Consider the following 12,798-nt stretch of genomic DNA (forward strand, 5'->3'; position numbering starts at 1 on the left):
GTTGAGTGTGAAGACACCCAACTTTGGGGTCGGCGAGATAATCTTTGACAAATCCTTTTGTCAGTTTTGATTGGACTCTGGGAATTAATGCATTGGCCCTGGAAACGCCAACAGCAATCCTAGGAGCTGTGTATTCATTGGGAGCATGTGAGGGTCTCACTTATACATAGAGGTGGATAGTGTATCAAGATGAACAGTCAATCTTAAGAACAACTATAGTTGACTCCAGGTACAAGACGTAGTGCGAGGAAGCAAAAGAAAGGTAGCTTCCTCGCGTTCAGGGGAACCCATGTACACCATGTGGGTCCCGCGCAGATCATATCTCAATCTCAATCCGTCCCGTACACTTCATGTATATCCCTGACAGAGCCCCAAGTTAGCTCTTAGGGCCCTTCATATTCTCGAGGAACCAAAAATTATTCCTGGGGCCTTCAGTACAGTTCCTGAATAAATAAGAAATGGCTTTGGGAACATTTCGGCTGGATCTAGGAACACTTGCACTCCTGAGACCTTGTTTCTGGTTCCTAGAGCTAATTTTCTGTCTCCGAGGGTCAAGTGGAGTCCTCACAAGATCCCCTCGCCAGACCTGCGCACAAATCCGCGCCATTAATTATTCCCAGAAGGCCAAGCTGTGGTCCCAGGAGTTAGTGAAGCTGGCAACAGGAACAGGACTTTCGATTCCTCGAGGCGGAAGTACAGGGCCCCAGAATTTACGTCGTGTTTCCTGGAGGCTACATGGCTCCTAGAAGCTGTTTATATTCTCCCTGAAACCGCACACAAGCCTCTGGGAGCAGGAGAGCTCCCAGGCCCATGATGAGTGTTCCTAGCACTGATAGAGCTGTCAACAGAAACGTGACTGATGATAGTGGGCATGGACAGACCTACAAGCTACTGTACGTTTGATTTCCTGGGGCTCTGTGATTCCCGGGCTACTCACATGTTTCCATGGTCAGCTTTTGAAGTCTTCAAAAACAGAAATGCTGGTGAATACTTACCAAAAGGGTGGCCAACTATTATCTGTCTTTTAAATTAAGCCGCTCAGAGCACTGCTCCATGGCCGGCCACGATGGACCCGCTAGTCAGATCAAGAGATGAACACGCTTTAATTCCAATTATCAAATCCAATTGCTAAATTATTTTAGCAACTCTGGAGTAAATCTATTCCTTTGCATGACTTTGACCGTCGTATTTTTCTAATATTTTCGAATTCCACATCTTCTTCACTCATCCATCGAAAATTCATCATGACTATTTGCGACAGTATTCATTCGAAGTGCTCGCTATCTAGTTCCTTCACAGCCCTACTTGTTGGAGCACTTCGGACCGCCACTTTCACTGTTTTGTCGGCTCAGTGTGCGTATTCAGCTAGAGACCAAACAAGTCACGTACGACAAAACGAACAAGTGACAAGATGACCACTAGAGACCCAAAAGCGGCCTGGCCAATGGCCCCATAATACATAATCTTGTAGTATGGAAAGTGGTCCTCACTGTCAAAAAACTCGAAGGATGTCTGAAACCCGTGGACGTGGCTGGCAACATAACCCCCTAGGGAGAGAACGGCCAAGCTCACGATGATTTGAACGCAACCGTAGTAAACTCGAGCGTTGCAGTTCTCTTGTAGCCACTTTGGGTAGATCACAAGGACAAACCCAAAGATGGAAAACAAGGCTGAGATAAGGGCCACAATCACCATGCCCTCGACGACGTTGTCCATGAGGTTTTGGAATGTGACGTCCAAAATAGAGTCGCTCGGGGTGACGAGGTCGGATTTTGCGCAGTCCCTCAGGACGACTGCAAAGCGTACAATGGCCGAACTGAGACTGGCAAGGGCCAGCCAGGTGGTGGTAAGGAACAAAATCAGGAGACGTAGCCGTATCACGGCCCCAACAGTATTCAGAGGCATTTTGAGTCCACAAGCGCAGATTTATCGAATGCAAGAATGTGATGCAGGTGTCGTTTCAAGGGAACAGTTAAACAAAATATGGAGTGAGAGGGAGAAAGATGAAGCAGGTCAATATCTTCGGGCGCCGTGAAGTTTATATGTGCTATGTGCTCTTCACACAAAGGCTGCCTTTTCAAAGAGCAGCACAGCCGATATCGAGCCGCCACAGACGCCTTTTTAATCACCTGCTGCCTTATTGGCAATCCTTATAGGAATTTACCGGATGAGAATGTTCCGAGTTGGAGCACTCTTACAGTAAAGGTTGACGGCCTTGGAAAACGTGTCCGATCCCTTGGGAGTAACGCGGGTCCTGGAATCGTCCCGTGCGTTCCCAGGGTTTACTTTCCTGTAGAACGGGGCAAGAATACTTTCAACATCTTCAAGATTGTGACAGGTTGTACATAGGCCATATCATTTTCGGTGAAATCGTGAGACGAGGAAGCTATGCTTTGCTGTTGGTTGACAAACTCCCGAACCGTTCCTCAGGAAAATGTAGCCACCAATTTTTTGTCTCCTCTGTTGAGCTTGTTTTGCCAACAATGTTAGGATCTGTTTCCAACCGTGCGACAACTGCCACTGTTTGGTGAATCAACGCGGCCGATCAAGAACGAGTTTGCACTGATCAAATTAAACCAAGTCCCACTATCAAGAATGTGAGCAACACGGCTCAGATAGATATCTTCCATGGGCGGAGGATTCACATGTTTTGGTGTTCATTGTTGTTTCATGTTTTAACGTTGATATGGACATGATATGTGACACCATTCACCACCCGTACATCCCAGAGATGCTGGAATGAGAACACTCAACTGATATTTTCATATCGGCACAATAATAGCGGACTGTGAACCAATAAACCTGAAGGCCCCAGCGCTCGTGGAACGGCAAAGAGACTCCGCTGGTTGAATGTTTCTTTTTGTAGCTTTCGGGCACCCAAATCATGACGCAATAACAACCGCCGAGGGACCGGAAATGCAACTCCCTTCCACACGTTCCAATTAATAACCAACTATGATCTGGCGGCCATGTTGCTCCTGGGAATAGTCGCACGAAACCCCGGGGGCAAGATAACTCCTAGGGCAAATATGTGCGTTCCCAAGGCTGATTGAGCCATCAACAGGTATATGACTTTCACAACTCGAGGTGGAGTCAGTCGAGTTCAACCATAATATGACACGGTGCTTCGCGCATCACCTTTTATTCCTACTAGTGTCTTTTCCATTTGGTATCCTGATGCTTTACTAGCAGAATTTGCATAGCACAAAAACAAGCCACGTCCAATTTTAAAGGTAATTCGGCGCAACTTTTCACTCAAACTTGCTACCATCTAGTAGAATGTAAGTCATTAAACAATCATCACATGTAGTGCTATGCAAAGTGATCAAATTCAATGCTACCGTGTCGATTTAATATACTCCACCTTCAATTGGACCTTGCTGCAACTGGAGGGGATAGCGGCGTCATGATCGCGGTTCAAGTAGAACAACTGGGGCACATTGTGATACCAGTCGCAGACTATCGAATGTTAGGACTAAATCTTCTTCTGGGGGAGAGCACCGACGCTGGGGCCTTACCGAGCCATCCACCGAAGCTGCTGACTTCTGACCACTGGAAGTTGTTGCCTTTGACAGAGAATCCATTACTTCCTTGGCCTGCGTTGATCGAGATCGGATCCCAGGCTTGACAAAGTTCGTTAGTCCGTATTCAAACCAGTATGCGACGTTCCAGGGGCGAGTACTCACAGGTATATTTGGTATCGCCGGTGGCGACGACTCCCCAAGAGAATTCAGTGTTGAAATTGAAAAGGGCTTTTGTGCCAGTTAAGAAAACAGAGCTTGCAGTATTCACATCCTTGGTCAGAGCAGCATCATTGAGGCCTGGGCCCGTGTGGTATGCGTAAACATAGAGGTTGTTATGCTCTTGGTTGGTGGCGCCTCTGGACTTGAGGTGGAAGTGTTTGGGGAAAGAACTGGCGATAGGTGCGGCGATAGCAGAGGCAGCCAGTAGGGAAAGGCATGTGAGGGGCTTCATTCGGGAGGTTGGAGGGAGTAAATTGTGAACTCTAGGTTAGAGTTGGAGAGCGAAGTAGGTAACTGAGTTGTGAAGTGGGAGTTCGTAAAGTTCAAAGGCCGGTCAAAGGCAGGGAGCAAGCAGTATTTATATGCATTGGGTTCAATGACTTTTTATTGCAAGTATAGTGAAGACACATTACATTATCAGCACACGATATTTCTAGCTGAGTTTTTACTTCTCTGCTTTTTTATTAAAAAAGTAATTGAGTGCGAGCCACGTCTTCATTCTCCAGTCTGAAATGCAAATTTGCCTTACGGTGAATATGACAAAGGCAAACAGAGTTCCGCAAGAGCATGAACCGCAATTGGTGATGTCGATGGAGCTATTGAACATTGCTCTATACATTTAGTAAACACTGCTACTCTCTCACTGACACAGATATGTTCAAGCGCCTCACTAAAGCATATTTAGTTTGACACGGATTTTCATCACCACCGTTCATTCGCCGCGTTTACCCTGGTTCAGTGCAGTCCATCAACCATGTTGCCCATGAGTTTACAAATCGAAATTATGGACAGTTCATCTCATTCTCCGCTAATCTTCGCGTCTAAAACGCTTTTTGTTTCAGTACAACAATCTCAACTTCCACATCATCTTGGTATATAGGGTTCAAAAGGGTTATATTGATGTTCCAACTCATCCGATAATTTCACGGTCAAACATGAAAAATCCGAACAGTTGTGGGATCTGCAACTGTTAGAAGTCTTTTTGGCAAAATTTGTAATGCCGTGACTTACAGCTTTTGTCCAACATGTATGTTTCTTCGTATGATTTGACATGAAACATCTCAATGGCAACGACTTTATCCGCCTTGGACCGCTGGATCTCATGCGTGGTCTTGAAAGCAACGTCCAGGCGCTGTGATGTAAGTGACCTGAAAATGTCGGCGAGACGTAAGGCCAGGTTGGCTATACCCATGTCAAAGACCGTATCAGTCTGGATATCAATTTACTTACTTCTTTCAAGTCCTCTCTCCATATTGCAAAGTTGGTGCGGACCAGACAGGGTAGGGATATCAATAGCTTCACCCAAAGAGTCCAATATCTTTGGCAACAACATCGGATTCAAAGCTAGAAATGCCCTTCGGTAATATCCCGCCACTTCTAATTGGCTATCAATTCTCAGGATCCGGGGTTCCATGCTGGAAACACGGATTTCTTCACACTGAAAAGCTCTCTGTAGGCTTAGTATCATAGACTGCAAATGATACATTGAGACCTCGGCACCAAACAGTGGCGATTCTTTGAGCCGGCATGCCATCGTTGACAGAAAGGTTTGGTCACGAGTCCAGATTTCCTTGGATTCATATCCCTCAAGTTCACCAGCCTGTATGCCTTGAAAAACATGACAAATCAATGCGACGCTTGCCCTCACTCCAAACGGCCGGTACGGAGCGTGTTCGGTTTGCAAGGTTTCAGCTAGAAAGCTCGAGTGAGGGGATGCATTTTGCCCGATAAGGAACAATATATACCTTGTTTGGAGTTCTATGTCTTCCAATGTTACTGTGTGCAGCCCGTCGGACTCAGTCAAAGCTTCGCGGGCACCGATTAGCCATCCTTGAAGATGACCATCCAGCAAAACAAAGCTCTCTTCCCAGTCACGGCCGCGGCGACATATGACCTTCCACAGAGCTCCTACATCCATAGGAAGCATTGAGGAAATGAAAAGATAACTTAGAACCAACAAGAGTTGGTGGACTGTGGGTGGACCGTAAATGCTTTTCCCAGCTATGGTAAAATCAAAATTCGGCCGTGGAGGCAAAGAGGTCTGGTTGACAGTCAGTCGTGGGTCTCAAAGCCTCATAAATTGTGATTATCACCGGAGGGGTCATCTGCACAAACGGCTTTGTCGTTTGAGAGGTTGACAAGCTTCGACCCCGTTCCATAATATCTTCAGCAGCTGTAGGGCCATTTGTTTGGGAAAGCGACTCCGCCACCGTAGCCGCAACAATCTTTGGTAGTATCTCGTAAGGCGGATTTTGATCTTGCTTGAAACCCTTCTTCTTCAAGTGCTGAATATGTTCATCATCTGTACACCCTACGACGTGGTGCATAGCCTCAGCTGTACTCGTTCCGTGTTGCAAAGCCTGTTCGGTTGGCGGTTCTTGTACTTTCCATGTAGTTTGGTAATCACCAAATTCACCCTCTTGTACCTGCTTTTGCTGATTTGGCCGTAGCTCTGAGAGAGCAGGTCTCCGGTCTGTCCCTTTCATTGCATAAACACACAATTTACCACGCCTGACACAAGCTTGACAATGGGGAACTTCACGATTGCATCGAATTTTCAAACTGCGGCATGATTGGCAGGAATGAAGAGGCATTGTGGTTGGACTGGTCAAAATTGCAAGCTACCACCGTTGCATTCCAACTGTTTAAGCAAGACGTGTGATAGCTATAGGACGCGTGGACATAACAATTGGTGATAGACTGTCACTCCCGATGCACTGCAATAGGATATGTCAAACGCTCTTCTCAGCAGGTGCAGAAGCGGAGGGCGCATTGCTGAAAGGCGGTTTCAGCTCAGGGCGAGTGGTACTGCGACGCAGAAGAATCCAGTATGTAGCGGCGATTGTTGTAGCACAACACGGTCAAGGTAACCTGAAGCTATACGGGTAGAAGTGAAACAGTCCATAGAAGAGGAAAACCGGAACTTATAGTGTCTGTTGGTTTCAAAGACTGTATACAGTAACTCAAGATATGTAGCCAGGTTTGATGATTACAGTCCGCTGATTCCGGATAAGTTCCTAGGAAGGGGTTCCTTCGTCCTAGGAGCAACCGGCATTATTGTCAGAGATCGAGCATATATAGTAGCTTGGGTGTTTGGTCGCTGACCAAACATTGTGCCTTTTTGGCCAGATGGCGTAGTGGTAAAACCCAAGCATCCATGAACCGTACAATTATCTAGATGATTGAGCTCTGACAGGAGGAGTTCCTTGGATATTAGGAATTATGAACAGTGCCCTGGGAGCCGCATTGCCTATCCTGGGCTCGGCTTTCTGCTGGAAATTAAAGTTAGAGTCCAAAAGCCTTTTGGTAGGATTGAAAATCATTAAGCAAACTTCAAGCCATTTCTGCACACTTCTTGCACTTACTAGTTCCCCGCTGTTTCCCTCATCATTTTGGGTATACCACCTAGGCCAAATTCCTGGAAGCCATTCGCTGAAGAAAGAGACCCCCTTTCACCATACGTCAGTAGCACATGATAACCTCAAGAAGCCCATGCGCGTTTTCAGTAGGGCAACTTACACACATTCAACTTCAATTTTGCTAAAAGTATTGGGAAATCATTGAAATGGACTGCTCGTCTTTTCGGCAGAGTGATTTCTAAATCTTAGCTGGACAAGGCAAGATAACCCCTTTGCTGCGGCTGTTTTCTTGCTTCTTTCAGTTAGAGGGCAATGTGACTACCTATTGATAAGTGCCTTCTTCCCAAAGGTATTAAATACGCGCTCTACCCGCCTATCAGCGGAAGGAACCTAAGCGCCGGTATCACACCGAAATTCATCTATACTGTAATTCCACTGGTTTGATTTGATGGTCTTATAACTGATTAGGGGGATGTAATCTTTGGAGACACGGTATACCATTGATGCTCTTGCTTGGTACTTAGTCTCAAAGTTCTCCAGATATCGATTCCTTGTGTTACTCTGTACTTAAATTAGAAATTCGTTATTAAATGTCCGCCGACCGTACAATGGGGATTTGAAGACAACGTAGATGGCTTCCCTATTTTCTCATGGAAGAGGCTCGCAATTTTTCTCTATATCGCTTTAAAAATTCGGCGATAGATATCGACTTGTCCATTATTATCTATGTAATAGAAGAATCTCTAAAATATGTCCCATGAAAGCAACTGAGGTAGGAATCTCGTATATCTTCTCTTTTTTGATGCTGCAGGTCTCTTAAGGGACGGAGAAACGATGACAATGTCAAGCTTCCTTGCAGTTTATAGTGTGGTGGTCATTGATCGATCAGCCGAGGCGTTGGGTCATTGACGTACAACCGGACTGGCCTGCCCTGAGCCCACCCTGAGCCCACCCTGAGCCAACCCTGAGCCCACCCTGAGCCTACCCTGAGCCAACCCTGAGCCCACCCTGAACCAACCCTGAGCCGACCCTGAGCCCACCCAGAGCTTACCCTGAGCTTACGTCAACTGAAGTGGGGGAAAATCCGTAGGTGTCAACAAAAGAGGGTCGCAATTTTACTAGTGCGTCCGAGGAATATTCAGCACCCCCTCTGCCTGATGATCGTAAGGCTCTCAACGACCTTACTAAGCTCATCCCCTATTTATTCTGCACTTTCTATAGTATATAAAAAACACACTCTCAAGTACTCAATTGGCTATGCCCGTACTAGTCCGTACTGTAACGACCACGTTCCGACAGTAGGCTCCCCGCACTGTATTACGGTATTCGCTTATTCAGCAACAACCACATTACCGTGTTCTGTATGGTAATTGCGATCATACCGGAAAAATTATGTCGTAACACGCAGTACATAGCTCATTGGATTATTTTACTAATCTAACAGATCCTCGATCAACCATCTTCATTAGCCGACTATATTCGTTACTGGCTGAATCGGTATCCAGCATCCTGAGAATCCTCCTCATTCGAGCAATTGGGTGCAATGAGATTGATTGACTTGGATATTGAATAACGATATCATCCCTTGTGACTGTATTGCCCCAACAGGATGTCAACACTGGGTTGGGTTCTATTTAACAATTTCAAAAGTAATCAAAGACGATGACCAATCCAATTCTAGAGCCCTGATCATCACAATCTTCACTTCCTATGCGTGGCTAGACAGACGATGGGCCTTTTCAGTCTTCGAAGATCCACCTCATGCGCTAAATCAAGTCCATATATGTGGCAATTTCAATAGTCTAAACAATAGTCTAAAAGATTTTATCCAATATGTGAATTATGCCCAGCAATAACAATTGAGCTACTCGAAAGCAAAGCGCTGTGGCAGATCTGCGATCCTGAAAGCTACGCGCACACACGCTGAGACATACCGGTACGTCTGCAATTGTTATCAAAATGACTTGAAGATTTACGATATTTCCAATGTCATAAATAAAAAGAGGCAAGACTAGAACATCATGAGATCAATCGAAGGATAAGGGAACGGATGACTGTTTTTTCTTGTGAGTTGTACTCCAGTAGACTTGTATTGACCCCTTGCTCCGCCCGGGGAATTGACGTGAAAATTGCTTGATCACCTCTGACCAAGAGAGTTTCTGCTTTTCTCTTAGCTTCGTCAAAAGGTGATCTTCCTCCCCGGACCACGGCTGTCCTTTTCTCGAAAATGTACCTTGCACTTCAGCCCGTTCAGTGTTTAAGCTTGTGTGATCACAGTCGTAGCTCACATCAAATTGGCCGGGGACCGGTCTTGACGGAGAAGCGGCATCGGGGCTGGAAGGCGAAGAGGCGCAATGATATAGAGCACCCTCAAACAGCCAGGAAAGGAACTGTAGTCGGTCTTCGACTGAAAGGGCCGAGAATTGAGCACGGACTGTAGGGAAGGAAATGCTTTGACGATGACCAGAGCTTTTATTGAACCGGCCGGGGCTCTTGTTTATGTGCCTTTTCCCAGGACTAGAACGTTTTGTGGTTTTCAATTGGCAATCAGCGCCCACCGTCGCCTTTGAGTTCTGTCGTCTGCGTTGGAGGGATGATGCTTTCTCCTGAGAGCGAGTGGACCTCGCGGGACAGTCTTCCCGGATTGTCGCGATACCCTCCGCTGTTTGCGGCTGCTCAGCATCCTGAGAGTCATTGCCGTTCAGGATTGCAGGATCAATTATTTCAATACCTGGTAGCTCTCCATTCTGAGCATCGTCTTCAGAATCGAAAATTTGAGGTTGTTGACCAGCAAAGCCGGTAGGCTCCGAGCCGCCCGATTCCAAACCCAGGGGTTGATGCTCAGCGTCCCGACGAACACCATCAGCAAGAATCGCAGGAGCGACGTCATCGGCGCACACTATGTTTTGTGGCTGCAGAATGTTCTCAGAGTCGAAAGACTGGGGTAAATCGACAGTGGAAGGTGTCCGACCTGAGCCCTCCCATTCTCGTCGAGTGGTTTGAGTCTCCGAATGCAAACTATCCAAGCAGACTTCCGTCGGCGGGCGGGCAGGAAGCGGATGTCGCTCAGGTTTGTTGGAATGAAGTTTGTAGCTCTTTGGGTCTTTATCGCTTGAATTGGAGGGTGGCGGGGTCGCAGTGATCGAGACCGGACTTGGATAGCGACAAGCACCGGGGGGATCACGCAGAGGCTGGGCTTTGTCTTGGAAAGGATTCCATGGACGAAATGATTCCAGGCGAAAGTTAGTGTTTGACATGTTGAAAAAGGTAGATGGCTAGAAGAATCCTGAAGGTGTTGCTTTGGGAAGGGAAAAGGAGGGGTTGGAGGTCGAGTGTGTAGCAGGGTTAGGGGGGAGGGAAGGGGGAACTGATGGATTGATTGAGCCATTCGAAGGAGATTGTCATCTCCTTTATAGACAAGGATTTCCCGTGAGACAGCGCAGAGAATTCACCGCGGATTCAACTCGAGCCGTTTCACCGTCGCATCAAGGCGCGGAGCCACACCGGTTGCACATCAAGGGGCCGAAGGCCATCAGCAAAAGCTTCCGCACACCTCGGTGGCGGGCCTTTTGTGACCCGGCTCCACAGTGGTCGTCAGCCTAATCTCCAATCGCTCATGTATGCGCGCGGCGGCAGCCGTCTGTAGAATGTACTATCGTCCGCCTCGTGATGTAGTACTTGGCATCGACTGAAACCAGGTGAGAATGCGGCAATTTCGCCATTGGTCCGTATCACGGCATGATCGTCCGAAGTCTCGTCGACTGGGTAACAATGGTCAGGAGAAATAGACTATGACGAAAGTCTTACCACTAGGCAGTCGCGAAGCGGACGTGGGTGGACGACTGGGGGCTGTACAATGCAACCTCGGACGATCCACAGCAAATCAGGAGCGTGTGTATCGAGGGTTTCCGAGACACTGTTCTCCGGCCGCGCAGAAAGAATGCCAGCGAAATGAGCGAGGCACTCGGCGAAATGGCCTCGTAATAGGAGGAATAGGAGGGTTCCTCGAGAGCTTCCTAGTATAACCAACCGTCGGTGGAGATGCTAGCATCATGTTGTACGAAGACTTCATGATCTCAATGCATCAAGTCGCCAGGGATTAGCCCGCGTTGCAGGCAATGCCGGCCAGAACAGTCTCAACGGTGGATCGAACAGCAACTCCGGCGGAAATGAAAGGGGCGATGCATCAGGTGGCAAGTCAGTGCGTAGAAGTTGGTGGGGGTCGAGAGAAAGGGAGTCAGAAAGGAAAAAGAAGAGAAAGTGCGTCGACAAAGCTGCGAGGAGGACGAGCGGTGTTTTATAGATGGAGGTGCCGGTCGGGGGACGGTAAAAGCGGCCAGAGGTGGCACTAAACCCGAACCGGGACGCGGACGAGGGCACCAAACCCGAAGGGGCAAGGGGATGGCGGATACGGGCAGGCGGTCGAGGGCGGCAGGACGGCGGTGCAATGGGAGCCGGTTCTGGCCCCCGCTCACCGTGTCCTCGTATACTACGAAAGCGATATATATATTGTGCATGGGGACCCGAAAAAAGTGGAGTGGGTAAATACTTTTGAACGCCCATGTATTAGGTTCAACGTCAACGCCCCAGTCCTAGTATTGTAGAAAGCAAGTATAAAGCGTAATGCACTGTGCAAAAGTAGCGAAAAACATGCTCTCGAAAAGAAAAAGATCTCCGATATGTACGCCATGAGCTCTTTGATATCTTACGAGCGGTTTGTGGATAAAGTCTCAGCGAATTTATGGCGACGTTGGCCGACCATGCTCAACACGGACGTGCATTCGATTAGTTTACCTGAATGCAATTCTACGCATTAGATGTGGTCACCTTAAGACGATCTTTTGGCCTGATCGAAGCGGGTTACGACAAGGACGAACTTCTACATGCTGTTCACGTCGGTTCGATGAGCTACGGCTCCATGGTGGGGTTAGTGCTGAGGTTCATCAATTGTACCTCTGGTTTCAGAACGTCTTCCCTATCAAAAGCCACGGGGAACTTACGCAACGAGTTATACGCCGGGAGATTGGTGCCACAATGCAGAACGCCAGTTCCAGTGATCGCAAGGACTTCCTAGCAGAGCGTATCGAATCAAGAAAAATTGGCAAGCTTCCTCAGTTCACAATCAACGATGTGATTGGTACCAATATCGGAGCTGGGTCGGACACGACTGGTATCAGCATGAATGCTGTCATCTATTTCCTCAGCCCCAGCTTGCTTGCAGAAACTTCGTGATGAAATTGACACGGTAACTCAGCAAGGAAACCTTTCTGACCCCTTCACTTTCCAGCACAAAATCTTTCCTACCTGCAAGTTACCATCAAAGAAGCGTCGAGACTGCATGCGGGGGTTGTTCAGATTCTAAGCAGACTTGTTACTGAGGGCGGCGCGCAGATCGTTGGTGACACTTCCCACAAAGTGTAAATTACAAGTACCCCCGAAATCATGCTACAGTCCTCAAAATTAGTGGATGATCGTAGACTCGTTGGCAGACCGTGCTGGGTCTGAATGCTTGAGTAATCCATAGCGATGAAAGCATCTGGGGCAAAGATGTACAGGAGGTTCGATGAGAGCGTTTGCTGGTGGGCAAAGAGCAATTATCCTTTTTTAATCAACAATTTTTGGCAGTAAGTGTGCTCCAGTCCATATTCTATCATACTATCATGCCAACTAGAAACCATACTGACCGAGGCTCCAGT

General features: G+C 47.5%; 3 protein-coding genes across 3 annotated transcripts; 1 reads left to right on the forward strand and 2 right to left on the reverse strand.

Moving 5' to 3' along the window:
- Positions 1-3,337: 3,337 nt before the first annotated feature.
- Positions 3,338-3,975, reverse strand: N7446_012214 (uncharacterized protein; the record flags this gene model as incomplete). The annotated part of the gene is made up of 3 exons (XM_058520956.1): positions 3,338-3,459; positions 3,519-3,623; positions 3,687-3,975. The coding sequence occupies 3 exons, from the start codon at positions 3,973-3,975 to the stop codon at positions 3,338-3,340; spliced, it is 516 nt and encodes a 171-aa protein (XP_058366322.1).
- A 5,154-nt stretch (positions 3,976-9,129) lies between these two features.
- Positions 9,130-10,359, reverse strand: N7446_012215 (uncharacterized protein; the record flags this gene model as incomplete). Its single annotated transcript, XM_058520957.1, has 1 exon — positions 9,130-10,359. One exon carries the CDS (start codon positions 10,357-10,359, stop codon positions 9,130-9,132), a length of 1,230 nt encoding a protein of 409 aa, XP_058366323.1.
- A 1,422-nt stretch (positions 10,360-11,781) lies between these two features.
- On the forward strand, positions 11,782-12,523 carry N7446_012216 (uncharacterized protein; the record flags this gene model as incomplete). Its single annotated transcript, XM_058520958.1, has 3 exons — positions 11,782-11,890; positions 12,180-12,272; positions 12,390-12,523. 3 exons carry the CDS (start codon positions 11,782-11,784, stop codon positions 12,521-12,523), a joined length of 336 nt encoding a protein of 111 aa, XP_058366324.1.
- Positions 12,524-12,798: the final 275 nt, after the last annotated feature.

This window comes from Penicillium canescens, assembly GCF_028828765.1.
Source record: "Penicillium canescens strain IBT 15451 chromosome Unknown utg000010l_segment0_segment0, whole genome shotgun sequence".
NCBI lineage: Eukaryota > Fungi > Ascomycota > Eurotiomycetes > Eurotiales > Aspergillaceae > Penicillium > Penicillium canescens.